Source organism: Acipenser ruthenus, chromosome 19 (assembly GCF_902713425.1).
Source record: "Acipenser ruthenus chromosome 19, fAciRut3.2 maternal haplotype, whole genome shotgun sequence".
In the NCBI taxonomy this organism is placed as follows: domain Eukaryota; kingdom Metazoa; phylum Chordata; class Actinopteri; order Acipenseriformes; family Acipenseridae; genus Acipenser; species Acipenser ruthenus.
The window spans coordinates 22130422-22150068 of record NC_081207.1 but is presented as its reverse complement, the minus strand read 5'-3'; the positions used below and the strand labels follow the sequence as shown (position 1 = coordinate 22150068).

General features: G+C 37.3%; 1 protein-coding gene across 1 annotated transcript; it reads left to right on the top strand.

The window, feature by feature from the left end:
- Positions 1 to 65: 65 nt before the first annotated feature.
- Positions 66 to 13608, top strand: LOC117424813 (uncharacterized). Its single transcript, XM_034041523.2, has 6 exons — positions 66 to 237; positions 7142 to 7249; positions 7357 to 7496; positions 7907 to 8003; positions 8260 to 8384; positions 11066 to 13608. Exons 1-6 carry the CDS (start codon positions 153 to 155, stop codon positions 11240 to 11242), a joined length of 732 nt encoding a protein of 243 aa, XP_033897414.1. The 5' UTR covers positions 66 to 152; the 3' UTR covers positions 11243 to 13608.
- Positions 13609 to 19647: the final 6039 nt, after the last annotated feature.

The window sequence follows — 19647 nt, the reverse complement described above, 5'->3', positions numbered from 1 at the left end:
GCGTGACTTCCATCCTACAGATTGCCCATTTAAACCCTTGATAAAGGTCAGCCTCCATCAGTTGTAAAGACATTTTTTTTTTTTTTTTTTTACAATTTTCTAATTTTTTTTTGCAGTTGCATTTTGAACTGGAGTTTTGTCTTAAACCCAGTATGTCTTCATCTGACAGAGTTGTTTTGGCACTTGGGGGAGCTGGCACTGTTGGAACAGGAATTGTCAAAGCACTGCTGGACAAAGGTAAGAGATATTCACGTAATTTACACAGTACTTACTATACAGTAGCGGATTATCTTTAGTGCCACACCGAAATCCCAAAACCTTAATTTGACCACTGGCTCAAATGCACTTTATTATTAAATCTGTGTGTGTGTGTGTGTGTGTGTGTGTGTGTGTGTGTGTGTGTGTGTGTATTTATTTGTTTTAAAAGTAAGGAATATTTTTTTTATTTCAAGTTGATTTTTAATCAATGATTTGTTACTGACTAACTGAAATTACTAGATGCTACATGTATCATCAACACATTCAATACAGCTGTATATGTATAACCTAAAATAGTAGATTTCTTCTGTACACATACTAAGAGAGGTACTATGTAAGAGCTTAGTATCATTATAGGGTTCTTGGTTAACATTAGTCATACTAAGAAACCCCAGTAGATACACTGAAGGCACATGCAACATTTGTGGACAATCCTAAATACAATTCTTTGTCTTTTGAATGAATTAGGCAAGAGGCTAGTCCCAATACATTTTCAGGAACCTGTAAACTTGCATTAGAAAAATCTCAGATTTAAAAAGTGGCCATCTCTCAGTCTCAGCACCAATACACTTTTTTTTTTAATGAAATCCTATAGCCTAAAGACTGTGATGCTTCAGCACTGTGTGTTATAGTACAGTATGTTGGGCTTCATCATCAAAATATGAACAATGGGCAATGAAGATGGAAAAATATCCAACCAGTAAATATTGACTGTTAGTTACAGAATCTGTTACATAGGTTCTATTACACTGCATACATTATACCTTTAATTAAGGCAGTTGGTCTGATCTTTGTATATATACATTTGCTGAATCTATTCAACTTTTAGCAAGAAAATAATCTATAGTCAAGCAGTTTTGAAACTGTTTAGTGAACACCTGACAGGTATATTACATTAAGTCAACAATAATGTGACTGTGATTAGTGTGTTTATTAGAATTGCATTGTCATCTGTCAGGTTGCTTTTTTTATTGCAAATGTATTTTATGATATATGATATGCCCTTAACATAACATAAGCACAATTAAATGTTGTTGCAAGTACACGGTTGTAAGCAGCAGGCTGCAGATCGAAAGCATTCGACAACTGGGTTATGCTGCTTTGACAAAGCTATTCTAGGTGAAGAATTTAAATGTGTCAGCTTGGTTAATTATTTGCTAGGTGATTGTGATCCACAGAAACACAGCCTACCAGAAACATTAAAAAAAATCTCATAGTTAATTCATGATAATACCCGTGCATAACAATGAAGAAATTCAAGCTTAACCATTGGCAGACCACAGCATCACCAACAGATTACCAGGATTGGTTCGTACCACTTCAATATCATCCACATGTCAAAACATTACAATTTTGCCACTCTAGTATCCATTGTAGTAATGGTCATGCTGTTGCCTATGTGCTACCATTACTGTGTAGTAAAGACCATTTTATAAGAGTAATTCAGCATTATGAACATTGTTTTACAAAATGTAATAGTTTGAGGCTGTACCCAGTACCCCAATTTTAGACCAGCAACTAGTAGAAGTAGTAGAAGTCAGATTAATTGCACTGTAAGCTCTAAGGTCTATATTCATAAAGTACTAGCTTGTTGGTACATGTAGTTGCATAGTCCTGTGTACCTACAGGTAAGCCAGTCTACAATTGTATCACAGTTAATATAATAACTGCTTATACTATTCGTCGCCCTGGGTGGTTGAGCAAACAGATAAGTTAAACATAAATTCCTGAGATTTTCTGAGAAGAATAAAACAAAAGGTAACGGGAACCATGGAAACGGTCGAAAACTAGCAAGAAACTTACATCAGCAGGGCTGACAGGTAATTACACTGCTGTTTTCAAGGCAAATTAATTATGGAGCTTTTAAAACCAAAAACTCCTTTAAAACAAATTAATGTGCTTCCTTCAGTGATCTTTAAAGATCTTAAAACCACCTAAAATGACGACTAATTTGACAGTGTTGAATATAGTCGAATAGGAGGATATATTAACTGATAATTTATTTTATAATGCCTGGTGCAATGTGATTGTACTGTTTTGTAACACTGTGCTGTGTGCGCACTATAGTTTAAAATGGCTTGGCTTTTTAAAAACTATCATACTCGTTTTGTCGGTGCTACCCCCAATACCGCCTGCCTTGTGTTCTAGCAATAACACAGATTTCCTGTAACGTTCTCTTTATTGGATTTAGCAAAGTTATTAAAGGGGAAAACAATAGGGAGATTAAAGTGTGGCAGTAGTATACTGTTATTATTAACCAGGAAAAGCTCATTGAGAATCATCTTGACATCTTGATCCAAGACCATCCTGGATAGATTGCAAGAACACACCTACAAAGCATTCATACATTTCAACAGCAAACAAACACTTACAAAATAAAAAATAAAAAAAACACATAAACATAAATGCAGTCAGCAATTACATACCTCAAATGAAGTGACACTTTACTAACCCTTTTTACGCATTAAATATTTTTTAAAAAATAGCTGAAAGTAGTTTTGGACACATAATAAATATATTTTGCATTTAAATGTTTCTCCATTGATTTATAAAAGGTAAAATGGTATCCTCATATGAGGCTATCATGCATTTGTGTCTTCCATATTTCCCATATAAAGAATATTATATGAGGTCACCATGCATGAAAGGGTTAAAAAAATAATAATAATTGACCTTCAATATGCAATCTGGCAAAGAGTTCCAATCTGTGACAGCTCTAAAACCAAAAGCCCATTTCATGAAGGTTTGTGAGGATGGACCACTCCCTACACACTAAACCCGATCCTGGCCCATTGGGAAAAATATGAATAGACTGGTAACTTACCCGTCTTGCGATTGATTCATTCCCTACGCCTCCCCATCTCCACCCTTGTAGCTACCCCGATGGGTCTACTGTGGTGAAAACTGGTGGCAATTAATTTCTGTACATGGCATAGTCATCAATAAAAAAATAATTAATCAAATATCTGTGTTGTGGGGTTTTGTCCTGATCGACTCAATTCATGTTACTTACATGTATGTCTTTCTAAAAACATACAGATCTGAATTCCTAAGAGAAGCTTGAGTTTTTGTGGCATACATTAGAATGAGACTAAATCGCCTTCTTTCTTTGAAATAAAGCTAGATGCTTCACTGACAAGCAGCAACACATATAATTGTATTACATGAAGCTGCAAATAAAATGACTGCAAATTAAACTTCTGATCCTGCTACCAAGGTCTTTAAATTGTAGGTCTTATTGTGTGATTTATGTAGCTGTGACAAGAAGTTACAAGACTGACAGTCCTGGAGACTGAATCCTAAATATATGCTATGTTAAAATCTGCGCCATAAACCGGACTGTAAAAATAGATATAAGCTTACTGGAAAATCAAATTGCATTTTCTGCCTACAATTCAATCTGCCACAGAATGTTAAACAAACGTTAAACAAAGCTTACTGGCTTTTTCAACAGTTCAAGGTCTGACTCTCGTCGCTGCACGTCTTGCATACGGATTCTCTTTAGTTCTTTTGGAAGGAACGCATTCCGTCTGCCTGCATTCTTAATCAGAGCTGACAGAGTCCCCGTTCAAACCGACTGGATCTTCTTTGTGCAGCCAATGGATTCAAACAGGGCTGATATTAAAATTGCTTTCCCATTAGCAAATGGAAGCAAGGCTTAATAAACTTTGACCTTCAACTTTGTCAGGACTATTTCAGTCTCCCAATAATCCATTTTTTAAAAAAAATATTGATGCTTTATCTAAACTCGTGTTGCAGTGTCCGATTGCTTTTTGATTGAACCCAGTGTTTTAGCTTGACCTGGTAAATTACTGGGGCCTTCCTTACTGAACTCACTAGAAGTCCCTTTACCACTATTCTCTTTCTTTAATTTCTAAATTCTTAAATTTCTTTAATTTCCCTGTATGTTGATATTGTCTTTTTTGTAATGAGGTGACAGCTGTCAGCTGTATGGCTTTCACAGTATGGCTTCATAGACTGAAAATTCTACCTTGCACCACTTTGCTGGTGTGTTTTTTTTTGGGGGGGGGGGGGGGACGACTAATAATCATGTTACACTATCTACATAATGCATTGTGGAGGATAAAAGCCAGATCCAGTGATCCATATATCCCCAAAATATATAATACTCTCAGTAACCTCTGCTAAATAATGTTAACACCAAGTTTCATCATAACTGGATAAGTGGTTTCCCATTGTCATTGAATTGAATTCTCTTTTAGTATTTCTTAATTCAGCAGTATGGAGTGTTTAGTTATGGATGGTATTCCAGATGTATGGAAAAATGATAATTGTGTGATATATGTATGATATACGCCTTATATATGTATGATATATCAAAGTGTGATATATACCTTCACTCCCCATCACCAGATAATTAGATAACTAGTCTCCACCTGGCCATTTGATTTTGTTCTGGAGGCGAGAGCTCAGACTAGTCTCCACCTGGCCATTTGATTTTGTTCTGGAGACGAGAGCTCAGACTAGTCTCCACCTGGCCTTGTCTGGAGCTTTACCAGTAGGGGTTGTTGCAGCACGTTGAGCCAAACCAATCCCAGAGGATTGTCCTCCCTAGCCTGCAGTAGCACAAAGACTAGTGCAGTTCTCCCTACGTGCCCCCCAAACTCGATGCAGAAAGCACTAAACCATAAATGTGTTAAAAAAATACGAAAATATAAAAGGAGTCTTGAGATTAATGGCCATATTTGTAAAACATTAGCGTGCGAATAAGCGTATTAAAGTCCTATCCATCATCGTGCTGCTGTTTTTATGACTATGGGCCCAATCATCTTATTCAAGAGTTGCCAATAAGACTATACGGCTCCCTTGATGTTATAAACTCCACACTGCTGCCCATTTATGATAAGGTAACTTAGAAAATACTGAGCCCTTTCTGAAAATAATGAACCACTTGGAAATCATACAGCATGTACTTTGGACTTCAGGATCAGCCTCCCCTGATGTTTGGTTTTTTTAATGTACAGAGAGCATTAGAATACTAAACAGCATGCATGTGATAGTCATGACAATTATTATTATTAAGTGCCTCACATTGATAATATGACAAGTACAATGTATGCGTAACAGGGCAGAGTCTGGCCACGAACCATCGACCCCACACACCACAAACAAGCGTCTTAACCCCTGTGCAAAAGAGCCGGGCTCGTTTACATCCGTGGATATAGAGCTTATAACCTCATCTCATCTCAGTAACACAACGGCAGTGCGTAATACAACACCGCCCGTTCCATATGATGGAAAATGTTTTAACAACAAGTCAAACACCTGCATTCAGAGAATTACTTTCCTTAGATCAAAAACGGCATTTGGAACACATTTTGTGCAACGAGGGGAACTTATGTTTAGGGGAAGCTTAGGGGTAACATTTAACAAATAGGTATGGTACATTTACCTAGCCTAGAAAAAAGGAGAAAACGATGGGGATAAGTAGCATGCTTCAGTTACATCGTTTATAAAACTAGATGGCCACAATTATGTCATTACAAACACCTTTTCCAAAGCAATGTATGACTAGTTAATAGTCATTTGTGTCATGTGCCTCATTAACCTAAAGGTGGCTTTTACAAGTTCTGTTTTTTCTGTTACACAAATGCCAACAATCTAACCGTGCTGTACAGGGTGTACAAATCATCAAATGGTAAAGTACATAAAGAAAAAGGTAATTCACACATAACATAATAGGATATGAAACAGGTATGAAATTCAATAAAGGAAAATGTAGATGGTATGATGTATCCCCTTTCACTACAACCAATTAAAAGGATTTATGATCCCAACTCAATGGGGAAGTTAGCTTCACTTGCTCTCTGGAATGTCTTTGAAGAATGTCTTTGTAATTTCAAAAATGTTGATAAGCACAGAGTTTTTACTAGAAACAAGAATAAACAAACAAACAAACAAACAGTGAGAACTATTCATGAGGCAACTGCCGTAACCAAGAAACTATTGGAGGTCAAACAAACCTAGCAACTTCTCTCCATCTCCTTCCAATCTACTTACCTGTGTATCTGAAGTAACTGTGTGGTGCCAGATTATGTTGTTCCAATATTAAGATTCATTCATTTGTTCTACGACTGCCTCTAACCGTCATTATTTTTGCTTGGAGGCATTTTTGTCACGTGTGCTTTGTCTTTGATTGCTGAATAATCTGTGACACTGTAGCCTTGCAACTCTGTTGAACCTACCACAGACACAGAGCCAAATAAAAGGCACCCAGCTACAGACAAAATCTAATAATTATCAGTATTGAAGCAACATATAAATGTAGGAGACAGTTCTCATAAACAACAAGGTAAGTATTTATTGGAATGTGTGTGAGCAGACGACCCTGTATATGTTCAATAAGTTTCTTGACCACTATGCAAAAGTCAGGCTCAGTGTTCATGATTATAGAGCTTTTAACCTCATCTCATACGTCAGAATCCGTAACTGCAGTGCATCACACAACACTGCCTGTTACATTCTACCCATCTTTAACCTCAGCAGTCTCTCTGAGATCACGACACCAATGTAAGGAGGCTGGGCGTGGACCAACGACCTTGCACACCACAAGGGAGGGTCTTAACCACTATGCAAAAGTGGTTATAAAGGTTTTAAACTCATCTCGCTGACAGGTGGTCATAAAAGTGGCCAGAATGTGATGAGACTGAAACACAAAATGACACACAATGCCAGGAAGAATATATTAGTTCCGATTTTTATATCCATACCAAATTGCTTTGTACACCTCAATCCTGAATCAAATGTCAAATATTAACAAGCTTTAACAATCTATCCCACTTTGTGTAGATACATATCTCACCCTATTTGTATCTTTATCATTTGAAAGCTCGATTCACACCCGTGCTTTATGCCTGTCTAGGTTTCCGTGTGGCTGTGATCTCCAGGGATGGGAACAGGCTTGAGAAGTTGCAGAACTTCATCACCCCTTCCACCAAAGACCATCTCTATACACTGGTAGGAGATGTGGGTAAGATCATTTACTTCAGTATTGTACATCCCAGTGAAAATGACTGCAACAACCGTTAGCACAGAGTGCCCAAAAGGAAGCTCATGTTCAGCTGTCTGTTCCAACAGGGACTGAGGAAGGAGCTGAAGCAGCTAAAACCAGCCTGCTGAAGAGTGTGGGCAAGGTGACCGACGTGGTGTCATCACTGGGCTTCAGCTGGTGGCAGGGGGGCCCTCCCCACACGCAGACACTTAAGGAGCTCCATCAGGTGAGTCTGGGGGAATGGAAGAAACAATGCACTCAGCTGCACTGCTTTCTGTATCCTCTACCATAGTAGGATAACAGAAGCCATCAGTTACTTGCATCTCAGTTACTGAGCTTGGTCAATGCATGTCACAGGATTCAAAGCATGTCAGTGATTTGTTGATTAGGGACAGGAATTAAGTGGTCTGGACAACTCAGGTAAAATGCCAGATTACCTGAAGCAAGGCATACACAGAACCTTTTCCACCAAGTATAATTAAAATACATGTATGCTATAGTGTATTTCTTTCAAAACTGCACATGTCATACTGCATATTAATTGTTAGGGGCGGGGTGGCATGTAAATTAAAACTCATGGCAATAAGACTTCTCTTCTTAAATTTAAGGCATGTATTCTATTTTTTCTTATTTCAGGTACTGGAAACTCTTCTCTTGAGCACATTTACTTCCTGGAAAGCTTTTTTCCCATTGGTGAAAGACAATGCCAGTGGAACATACACATTCATTACTGGTGAGCATTTCATATAGTGTTAACAGTAGTTCAGTTTTACCAAATTACATTTAATGGCAATGCAGTAATTCTGTATAATAGTAATGCAGCAAAAGTGGCTGTAGATAAAATGTTCAGCTCAGCTGACATTAAAACTAGAAAATGAAAAAAGAAAAACAGACAGAAACATCAGAAGACCACAGCTTCAGCAATGGCACCAAAGAACATTGCCACATGCGTGTCTGTTTGGATTTCAGTTGTGTTGTTCTTTTTGCAGGTGGTGCTGGAGAGCGGTTGCTGATGCCAGGGACTGGATTTCTCACTCTGGGGGCAGCAGGGGCTCTGGCGTTCTGCCAGGTAGTCAGGGAGGAGTACCCTGATGTGCCATGCAAACTGAATGAGGTGAGCCATTTTCTGATTTCTGAACTAACAGGATTATTATTATTATTATTATTATTATTATTATTATTATTATTATTATTTAGACAGTAGACTGTGTTCACCTTGTCAACAAAACCTGACTCATAGCATTAGTGTTATAGATATAGCCTTTGGTACAGTGGCCCTGAAATACTGTACAGAAACAATTAAACATGTTAAACAAAAATTAAGCAAAAATATTAAAAATGTCAGACAAAAAGTCTATTTGTTTTGTATGTTTTTTCAGTTTCCATGGGAACCACATTTTTTAAAACGCTATGACAATGCAACTCAGAAAACACTCCAAAGGAAACAATGGCAACATTTTTGGAAATTATGACATGCAAACTAAAAAAAAAAAAAAAAAATGCAAAACAAAGAAAAAAAAGGTTTTGCTGATAATTGAGTTTTCTTTTCTTTCTTTCTTTTTTTTTAACAATTACAGTATGTATTTCAATTCAAACCACCGTGTGGTGTGCAGTGCGAGTCATACAGTCAGGGGAGTCGCGTCTTGGCTGTGAAAAATCGTCAGTCTTCAGAAGGGTTTCCAAAGTGAGCGTCGCATTGGCTCAGGCACTCCTGTGGGTTAGGGATGCAAAACCAGCAGGGACGGTTTCTCTTCATGATGCTACAGCGGACCTAAATGAAACAAAAAAAAAACAAACTTACATTTGAATTTAATTAATATTTTAAACCTGATACAATAACTTAATACCCTCATATTTTCTTTTTTGTGGTAGAAATCTCCTGTATGGATAAAACTTTGGGGTGTTTTCTGAGTTTGTTTTTTGCAGGATTTTATCTATTTTATTTTTTTAACTGTTGCATGTAATAGTTTCATTGTTTTGTACTTACGTAAGCCCTTGAAACGCCAGGCACAATTTAAAGCTATATATATATATATATCTCCCTTAAAACTAGGTGTTTGAAAAAGTTGCCTGAAAAGTTTTACAGGCTTTAGTCAATCCTAAGTACCTAACTTTAAGCACTAATCACAACAGTATTAAAAATAAATGTAGTATTAAAATCATGAAACATGAAGGTCACCATGAACTGGGGGAATAAGACTGGCTACTTATTTGCCAGAATAGTCGACTAGTAGCCACTTTAAAAAGAAATGTGTACTCGTTAATGTCTGCTGCTCTGTTTGTTTATTTACAGTTTTATAACACTTCACTGTTTGTGTGCTATATTTTAAAACTGCTGCTTGGCACTGGAACAATTTTTAAAGTGGGGGTGCTGAAAGCCATTGAACAAAACTGTAACCCCTGTATATGATGGAAGTCATGCAAAGCCAGCACCCCCAGCACCCCTGATGTCACTTGTATGTAAATATAACTGCAACTGCACGTCTGTTCATCTGAAACTGTACACTTCACAATTACCTTCCGTTTCAGTTCAAACAGCTGAATACAGTTCAAATATTGACATTGCTACATTATACTATAAGGTAGAAACATTTTGACCCATGAAATGATGTCAAATCGTACCAAACTCGCACTGACCTACCCTCTCCAGGCGTTCCTTCTAAAACAAAGCAGCAGGAATGTTGTTGCTTCTTTATCAAATTGAACTTGTGTAAATATTTTGAAAAGTCAATTAAGGTCAGTTTACTCAATATTTTCTCTCAGATATAGCTTTGTTTTTTTCACTTTCCATAGGAACCAAACCCAAATAGTTAACCAAACAGAATATCCTTTGTCTGCTCCCTGGGAAGAGAAGCACACTCATTCATTTTCAGACGCCAGTGAGGTCAGATTTAAAACCACACCTTCCTGGGCAAAGTGCCAGTCCATGCATTGTCTTCTGAATCGTCGTTTATTGCTTGGTTAAGCAGGCATTGCTAGGGAGAAGCCAGGAGCCACAGATTTTCACCTTCTTCAGTATTCCCACAATTAACCAGACAATACTTTGTGGTCACAGATTACTAGATTTCAGAGATACCAAGAGACTGAAATACTGGTTTTGTGCGTCAACGCCAAGAATTAGCTTAGCTTGCACAAAAAAAGTGCACAGCCCTTGAAAAAGAAGATAAAGACATATTGCAGTGGAGCAAATTCAAACACTGTTTTCACAATACACGTCTACATACTAATGGGGCATTCGATCCTGCATGGTGAAAGTGCATTTACTTTCCATTGTTTTCCATAACGAAGTAAAAATGTTTTCACACTGGACTACTGTATTTTTCCCAGAACAATAGATATACAATCCAACCTTTCTAATCCATCCCCTCTATAAACCTGTATCATTTGGCATCATTTTTGGGTTACGACTAAATCCCTAGTGAAATTAATGATCCCCTCTACAATTCGGCATGGTTTCTAAATCTTGTCTACCTAAAAGCAATACAAATCTGACTGTGCAGTCTGGCACAAAGTCATGTGATTTTTCTGACGCCATTATCTTGCACGATGATATCACATCCATGTGATGTTTTGGGTTGCACTTTTAAATCCCTTTTTGATTGCCATGTTATGCATTGGCCATAGTCCTATGTTATTCTTTCCCATAAAATGTAATCTGTTACCACATTTCATTACCTGTCTGAAAAAGGAACCATTCCACTTACAAGTTACTGAGAAAAATGTAAGGATAACTTGACCTTTCCTTTGGATGCTGGGATCTCTTCTTCATTTTGCTGCTTTGTGTGCCCCTTCTAGGTGAAGGTAAACATGGGAGTCGCCACCGCGGAGAGGATGGGACCTGGTTACATCAACCACCTGGACCTGGGCGAGGCGGTGGCGTCTCTGGTGGAGAAGAGGAATACCTCGCACAAAGTGTTCAGCATCAACTCCCCCGCTGACCTCAAGACCGTCTTCCTAGAGGAGAAAGTCTAAGTGTCCTGAATATGAAGACCCTTTAGCAATGTCACTTCTGCATACACAATATACATTACATTGTAGAGCTAATGCAGATCTTATAGGAACCGCAGTGACAACCAGTAGTTGTTCTGTAACCATAGATACATTGTGACCTTTAGAATATAAACTCCCCCATGCAGTTTCCCTAAGAAAAGGCATTTTTTGCTGCATGTCTGGTGCTTCCATTGAAAATACAGCAAATACAAAACCCTTTTTATTTCACTATCTAACATTAAAAAAAATGAAATACTGAAAACAGGGAATTCATGAATAGTACATGTATTTACATTCATTACCGTGAATAAACTAAATCTGTGAATTATTGCATTATGAAAAAAACAAGGGAGTAGTGCAGTTCACTTTATCTGGGACCCTCATCGTGATGTTTATTAAGCTTACTTCTCTACATTTAAATTAACATTTGTTGATAAAACATTGTTTGTTTGGTTTCTTTTTTAAATACCATAATGGATAAATAAAATTACTGATTATAGTTCCAGAATCAAACTGGGCCAAACCCCAAATATTTGTGAGTGTTTGCATGTGTGCATCTTTGAGAAACATAGACATAGTAGACAGGGCATACTTCCTTCAAACCACAGCTGAAGATTTTTTATGGAGCACTGGATTATGTACAAATTGACACAAGAGGCTTACCAAAAATGCAAAAGTAGGTTACAATGCTTTCCTGTATTATTATACTTGATAGCTGGTCATTTGCTTTCACCTTTTCCTCAAAAAAAGAAAGAATGCCAATAGTTTACTGAATGTATTCCACTGTTATTTTATGTCTTGTTGTTGTAAAATGTGACAGCTGTCAGAACTAATGTGGCAGCTCTAACCATGCATTAAACAAAACACATAGAAGTTGTATTTCAGTGGCCCAGTGATTTTGGACAGAAATAGTCCAGCTTTGTTTCAGTGGTGTGGCCTCTTCTCCCCTGTGTGAGCAGTTGACTTGCCTTTCTGTTTGGTTTGCCTGTCATGATATTTATTTGCAGGAACCACTTATTCCATTCATGATAATGAAAGATAGCTAAGCCTATTTTGTAACAATCACAGTGCTTTAACAGAGTCTGGATTATTCAGGATAATTCACTTCCGTTTCACGGGGCCACGGATATGAGCAGTGCAGGCGTCAATCTCTTTGACTGCTGCAAAAAAACATGAGCAGCACAACCTTATCACCACATCACTTCCATGAGTAAGTAGCATCATTTTTACATACATTATAATGTATGGAAGAGTTTATCAGGTGTTGTGAACTGTAACAGATAACACAATGGAACATAACAAAAAAATAATAGAAACTACTCTGGTGAATGGAGTGGGATAACACTAGTGAGCCAAACATCCTTTCTCTCTTTCCCAGAATGTCCTTTATGTATGCCTATCGGACACCAACAGCAGTAATTTGACACTCTAAAGCAGGGATGTCAAACTCAGTTCCTGGTGGGCCACAGTGTCTTCTGGCTTTCATTCCACCCAAGCTCTCAATTACTTAATTGGTCTAATTATTTGATTAATTGGACATGTTTAACACTTCTCTTCAGGCCTCAAAATGTTTCATAGGTAGTGTACATTGAATCAAGTGCATTTTTAAAACCATCAACTGTAAAATACCTTGAAAAATATTAAATATGTCAAATTGAACAAATAATTAGATCAATTATGTTAATTGAGAGCTTAAGTTGGAACGAAAACCAGAAGACCCTGCGGCCCTCGAGGATGGAGTTTGACACCCATGCTCTAAAGGATGAGGGTATTTGTAAATTCGCTGATCTATCGCCCCATCTATCGATTCCGAGTCATAGATTAAATGTTTTTAAGACACACTCTAAAGAAAATTGTTTAAAATTATAAAACAATGCTGGACGTGAAGTTCTAGTTTCCTTCTAGCATCACAGGCCTATTTACTTATATTAGACTGTGCCTTAAATTTGCTCTCTGTAAAGAAACATCCCTGTACTCCACTGAAAGAAATCCTGTCCCACTATGCCGCAGCTGGATATCAAAATGACTTATGGCAGACAGACTAGCCTTTGATTTTCTTTTTTTTATATTACGGATTATAGATTTCATTTAGTCACATATAGTTCTACATTTAACTGATGCTTGTATTGGCATATGATGAACAATTGGCATAGTACCAAAGATTAACATTTTTAAAAAACCCACCTTTTTCCCTACCAGGAGAGCATGCATACAAAACAATGCTTTATTTAGATTTATTTTGCTCCAATAAAACTCTAAAAGAATATGTAAAATTATGCCAAATGACTAATGGTTCACAAAAATGTCTACCAACACAATTACTAAATGAAAGTGCTGGGAAATAAGAGTAAGTTAATACTGTTTGTGGCTGTAGACCTGCATTATAACAGTGGTGTGTAAAAGTGTTGGAAACATTGGATAATAAAACATTCTCATAAAAGAGCTATGGAATGATGATCAGGGCAAGGAGATACAGTAGCTACAGTCCATGGTGTGCTAAGGGATAAAGTTAATTCTATATTTAAATGACATCATAACAGAGTTCATATCATATAAAACACCAGTTATTGCTAGGTGTGTCACTCTTAACTAAGTTTAGAAAACAAGGGCCACTATTATTGTTGCACTTTTTAGCAGTAACAGTTCCAGTATTTAGTTTACTAGAGCAGAAGGACATTTTAAAAATATTAACCCCCCCCCAATTAATTTTGATTGTATTTTTAGCTTCAGTTTGGAATTTTCAGATATACGGCTGCAAATTCTAATTAGGTAAGGAAATGGATATTAAAACCTTGTCAGCACTCCTTTATAACATCTATAGTTAAAAAAATTGAACGTAAAATTAAATGTAAATGTTAACATATTCTCAATTTGCATTTCAACTCCTTCAGAGAGTTGTAACTCTGTTTTCCCCGAAATGACTTGAACATGAAACAAGCGTTGAAGCTTCTAAATGCAAACTCAGTGCCATGCAATAAGTATATGCTTGTCTGTGTTACCATCAGCTTCTGGTTTTTATTTACCAGATTGCAGGCATAAACCAACGGCACAAAGTGGAAACATGGAGTGGTTGAGATAAAGAGCTGGATTCATAAAACTTGATTTTTCTTAGCAGCACAACTTTCTAATTTTGTAGCTGTGCAAATTGTGTAGGTCTCTAAGCAAATTGCTAAAAAAAATAATACAGACTTGTTCATTAGTTTTCTCCTGTTTTTTCCAGTCTCATGAAACAACGCCTTACAGAAAGCTATTAATGCATGCTAAGTTATCCCCAGTCCTTACAGTCTCAGATTGGTAACCTCAATTATTATGCTAGTTACTTACTAGCTGTGCAGTAACTGTGTCAAAGCTAACCTATTCATCACAAGTAAATCAGACCAGGCATGCAGACACTTGTAGATGACTATGGTGTGTATTAAGCAGTGGAATCATTTTATATTGTGGCTCTATGATAGCAAGGGTCACCTGTTACAGGTAAATCTATAGGTACATTCTCCAATATGTTTTTGTGTGAACTGTGTTTAGTATTCAAGATAAATGCTTGTCTGTTGCAATGTAACTTTATTTACAGTAAATACATTTCATGCTTCCTCAAAATCACTGTAAATTGCATGTTAAGACATTCTATTTGTTATTTTTTGCATCTTCGATAAAAGCCGCTACCTTATTCCAGTGGTTCTCTGTCCAGTTGGGACCCCTTAAAAGTGACTTTCATCTGGTGTGCCCCCCTCTTTGAATTTCTAATAAATAATACATTGTCATTATCTATACAGTATCTCTAGAGATCATTGAATACACATGAAATATATGAGTAATGAATGCTCTGTTTCCATTACGCATAGTAGGTCTGCCTGTGACACCCCTGGACCAAAGTTTCTAAGCACCTGTCCTACTCATACCTCCCAAATTATGTGTGACCCACATGCATTTAAAACCATTGACTGTCATTCACAATTATCTTTTCAAAACATGATGACCCTGCATTATTTAGGTAATGTGAAAAGGTTATAAACTTACAATTAACCAAATAGCATCAAGGGTAGGCTTGTTTCTCAGGATTAATATTTGTGTTTCTGATCATATGTTTGCCTCATTTATTACAAATACGTACCACATACACACACATAGTCATTTATTACAAATATGTACCACATACACACACATAGTCATTTTGACACCTGGCACACAGGATGAACACCAGAAGTCTGACATCTTTTCTTTTGTTAACATTCAGCACAAAAATTAAAAAGGGTACTCAAAAGGCAAACATTTGCAGATCATACTCAAGATTTTTTTTTTTTTTTATATGTATTTAATTCAAAGTCATCTTTATAATAAAATGTTGACAGCATGTTACTGGTTAAGGCTAATGCTGACAAGGTGGCAGAAGTGCTGAGGAAAACAGCTCAGAGTACATTTTGATCCATGTTCTATTTGTAATAAATATCCACTGCAGAAAATTCAATTATTCCAACATTACAGGGTGTGAAAGAATCACACTCACCACCATTCGTTGCCCCTTTAAAAACACAGAAATTGATTTTTTTAAGCGCAGTTGCGCAATTTTTAATGAAAACACAAAAACAAAATAAACAAAACAAACACCTAGCTCTCTTTGAGCACTAACTAAAACAAAACAGGAACCTAAACTAAACAGGACAGCTAAGCTGTTTACCTGTACAAAACAAACAAAACAGCACACACAAAACAAAGGCTTCACTCTACCTTTTTTTTAATTTTACAGCTGTACCCACACACTAGCACAGTCGGGCTTCTGCCCTCTTCAGCAGCCACCCAGAGCAGACTGACTGCTCTCCTTTTAAAACCCTGCACCTGGCTCTAATTTTCAATAATAGCCAGGTGCAGGTACTGATTAAACAATAAAACAATTAAACAAAACAATTAAACAAGACAAATGTGCATTCCGCACATGTTTTTTCCGCAGAGAGGTTTTAACCCCCTCCCTGCCATCTCACAAGGGCTTTAAACATGGAATGACATCAATCAGGCAAGTTATACATGCAACAAAAAAAAAATAACAACTTCCACGTTATTGCTTATTTAAATTAGGAGGGAATGATAATCAAACGAGAACCACATTGTGGTGGGAATGTGGACTTGTTTTTCAGACACTTGTCTGAACTCTCTTCTCACCATCATACTGTTCTTATTAAAAGCTGCCGTGGAAAGAAAAACAGCAGAGTGATTAGCAATGTCCTCAGGATCAGGGTTGCGTGCTAGCGGTCTTCCTTGGGCTGACCAGTCAGGGCCAGGGCCAAACCATCAGGGTTCAAGGCATTGACAGCACGCTGGCACACAGACCCTCGTTGTCCACAGAAGGAATCACTCACTTCCGAAACTTATAAGGATCTTTAACCTCCAAACTGCGCAGTCAGTTATTGGTTGTAAACTAGTACATTACCTAAAATGGTTTTAACTAACAAAACTATTCCATCTATCTTATCTGTCTCTCACTTCCTTTAGCTTCACAGAGATCTAAAAATGTGCAGTTTGGAAAGAAATACATTAGCAAACAAGTATTTCATTTTTTTGTTGTTGTTTTAAATGAGCTGGTACTCTACTAAGTTAAAGAATGCTCTGTTTGTAAACCTTTTTTTCAGATTGTCTTGCATTTTCCTGGTAATTTCACCTAGAGAGTGTAAATGTCCCCACCCCTTAAACACCTTTTTTTCTATCGTGACCCAACCAGGTACTTCCCTTTAATGATGGACATGATTTGCAGCCAGTGACATGCTTTGACCCCAAAGACACTGTTGAAATGAAATTACCTTGGAACAGTAATAGACTATCTGGAAGTAAGACAAACAAACTGAGAACTGTGTGTATTACAAGATACAATTTTTGAAACCATTTAAAATACGTATTGCTGCAACATGTGTTTCTCTCAAAACTGCACACATGAGAGCTAGTGAATGAATTATTTTATAGCTGTAACCTCTACAACCGTTGCATACTGAGGATTCATGCCATGCAATATGAAGTTCCCCCCCACTACAGTGCAATACTGTACTGGTCTCATTAGGCACAGTAAAGACCTGCTTGCACGATATGGATTAATCTGAAAGACGTCACAGTGGTGTATTTATTTGAAGTACTGTAATATATCTCTCCACGGATGGAGCCTGACTCTTTTAGAGTAGCAGATTTCTCTGAACCTAGGTTTGATATTCAAACCAAACAGTAATTACAGAAAACAGCTTTCTGGCTTCACTGCCCAAATTCCCTTTTCCAAACAATTGAACATGACACTTTGGGCCTTTCAGAGTCATATATTGGGGTTTTCAAACAACAACAAAAAAAATCATTTCAATAAGAATTTTTTTTTTAGGGCCTGACATCAGTTGCACAAGCCAAAATGGTTTCGAAAGAGAAAAACACACATGATGTTGTACAGCTGACACTGTCTCAGGGATCTGAGCTTCTTGTACACACTCAGTTGATGTTTCTCAGTCCTCTGCTCTGCTCTGTCTTCTGCTCTGCTCTGTCTTATATTGGAAGACAAGGTCGGGTCCACTGACTTATATCTGGACTAAAGTTTGATATTGTAGTAACCGTTTAATGTTGCTTAAAAGGCAACCCTTAGTTTAATAGGCTCCATGCCCAGCCTTTGTTATAATTACCTGCATCAGCAGAAAGCCTTGTTACAACAAGGATGAGAACTATATGCACAGGCTAGTTTTTGTTTCCTGCTACCCACACAGCTCAGTCATTTCACAGATTATTGTCAGCATTCCCACCATCTCAAACAAGGCATCATTCTCAACGTGCTGTGAAGGCTGAAGTCGGGGAGTCAACTGAAGACATCTCCACTTCCCCATGTGCAGCAGATCATTAAAAAGATTAAAAAGAATATAAATGCCAGGGAATTAGATTGTGTGTAGTGAGGGCACGGACCCTTAGATCTTCAGTCAGAAGGGCAGGGCTCTGAGACAGCTGTTTGTTTACATCCATTGTAAGCCTTTCTGATCCCCTGAACTGGCACTTAAGCATCTGATGACTGGGGTCCTATCATTGTTTCTAGCAGTTTGTGCCATGCATGAATAATCAACTGTTTAAACATGATCTGCCAATAATGCCATGATACCTGTAGTGTAGAGTATTGCAATGATAGTTTTGTTTTACTTTTAAATATGGTATGCATTTATTGAGTAACAAATGGACCACCAAATCCCTTTTCTTAACAAAGCAAAGATATTAAAAAGAATCATGGAACATGGAGAAGACCTGGGATAAAGTACATTAATTACTGACATTGAATTGAGGTCAATGTACCAGAATATTGTTCTTACCCAAGACATTCCTCCTGGCTAACACTTACAATATTTTGAAATAAGTATTAGTACCAAAAGTCTGTCGGAAGTATCAACATTACAGTGAAACTGAGAAATGTGCATTAGGTTGATATTCAGTAGGCTTAGTGAAAGGCATTAGAGTTGTTTCTGCTGGTACAAATGTCCTAGAATATTTAAGAGGACTTAAATTAAAAAATAAACCAACTCACATTTGCTTGCAGCTCCTTCATGAGAGGATGGGCATGCAGTGTCTTTCTATATCTTTGTACATGATGGGCTACCTCTTATCATGTTAAGAGCTGTCTTCTGTGTTCCAAGTTGTGTTGCTACAAAAGGAAGCTGTTTCCAGAATGATACAAATAATCCTTGTTTACACTCTGTATATGTGTTAAATGAACATAGGAAAATATTAGGTAATCTTTGTTAATAGAAAACACTTTGACATATTGGGCTGAATAAACAACTGTGGTCATTGAGTCAAAGTGAGCTGCTCCAATGAGAATATCCAATCTAAAAGACAGCTGCTGATTTTGAGCAATATCCAGGGCGTACGCATGCAATGTGGAGATGAGGCATGTTCATGGAATGGAGGAGAGGAACGCCATAGAACCACTAAACTAAAAACTGGAACCTGCCAAGCAATGTGGTTGTAGCAGGGTCAAAAGTTTCTCTCAGTGTGGAGAACTTGACAAGTCAAATGACCTGTAAGAAGCTGCTGCTTTAATATACCCTAATATACCCTATACAACTAATGGAAGGAAAGTAATAAAAACACAAGTTAAAATCACAGAAGAATTGTCAAGCAGTGAATGCGTTAGGAGTGCTGACTTACATCTGCAGTTTTGTAAGCCATGATAAAAAATCTATCAGCAGGCAGTTGATTCTTTTCCAGTCCCTTCCTCTGCCTCTGAAAATCTGCTCTTAATATTCAGTCACTTTGTAAATTCGGCATCCGACTGCTGTTCCTTCAGAAGAACTGCCAGGCCACGAAGCTTCCCTTACTAAAACCAGGTGCTATGAAATCCACAGAGTCTGCATGTCATTTAATTTCTCATTAAACTTGTCATAATTGTT

Coding starts and splice junctions, on each gene's coding strand:
- LOC117424813 (XM_034041523.2), top strand. CDS start 153: ATGTCTTCATCTGACAGAGTTGTTTTGGCACTTGGGGGAGCTGGCACT. Junction 8,004..8,259: donor AACATACACATTCATTACTG/GTGAGCATTTCA, acceptor TTCTTTTTGCAG/GTGGTGCTGGAGAGCGGTTG. Junction 8,385..11,065: donor TGCCATGCAAACTGAATGAG/GTGAGCCATTTT, acceptor TGCCCCTTCTAG/GTGAAGGTAAACATGGGAGT.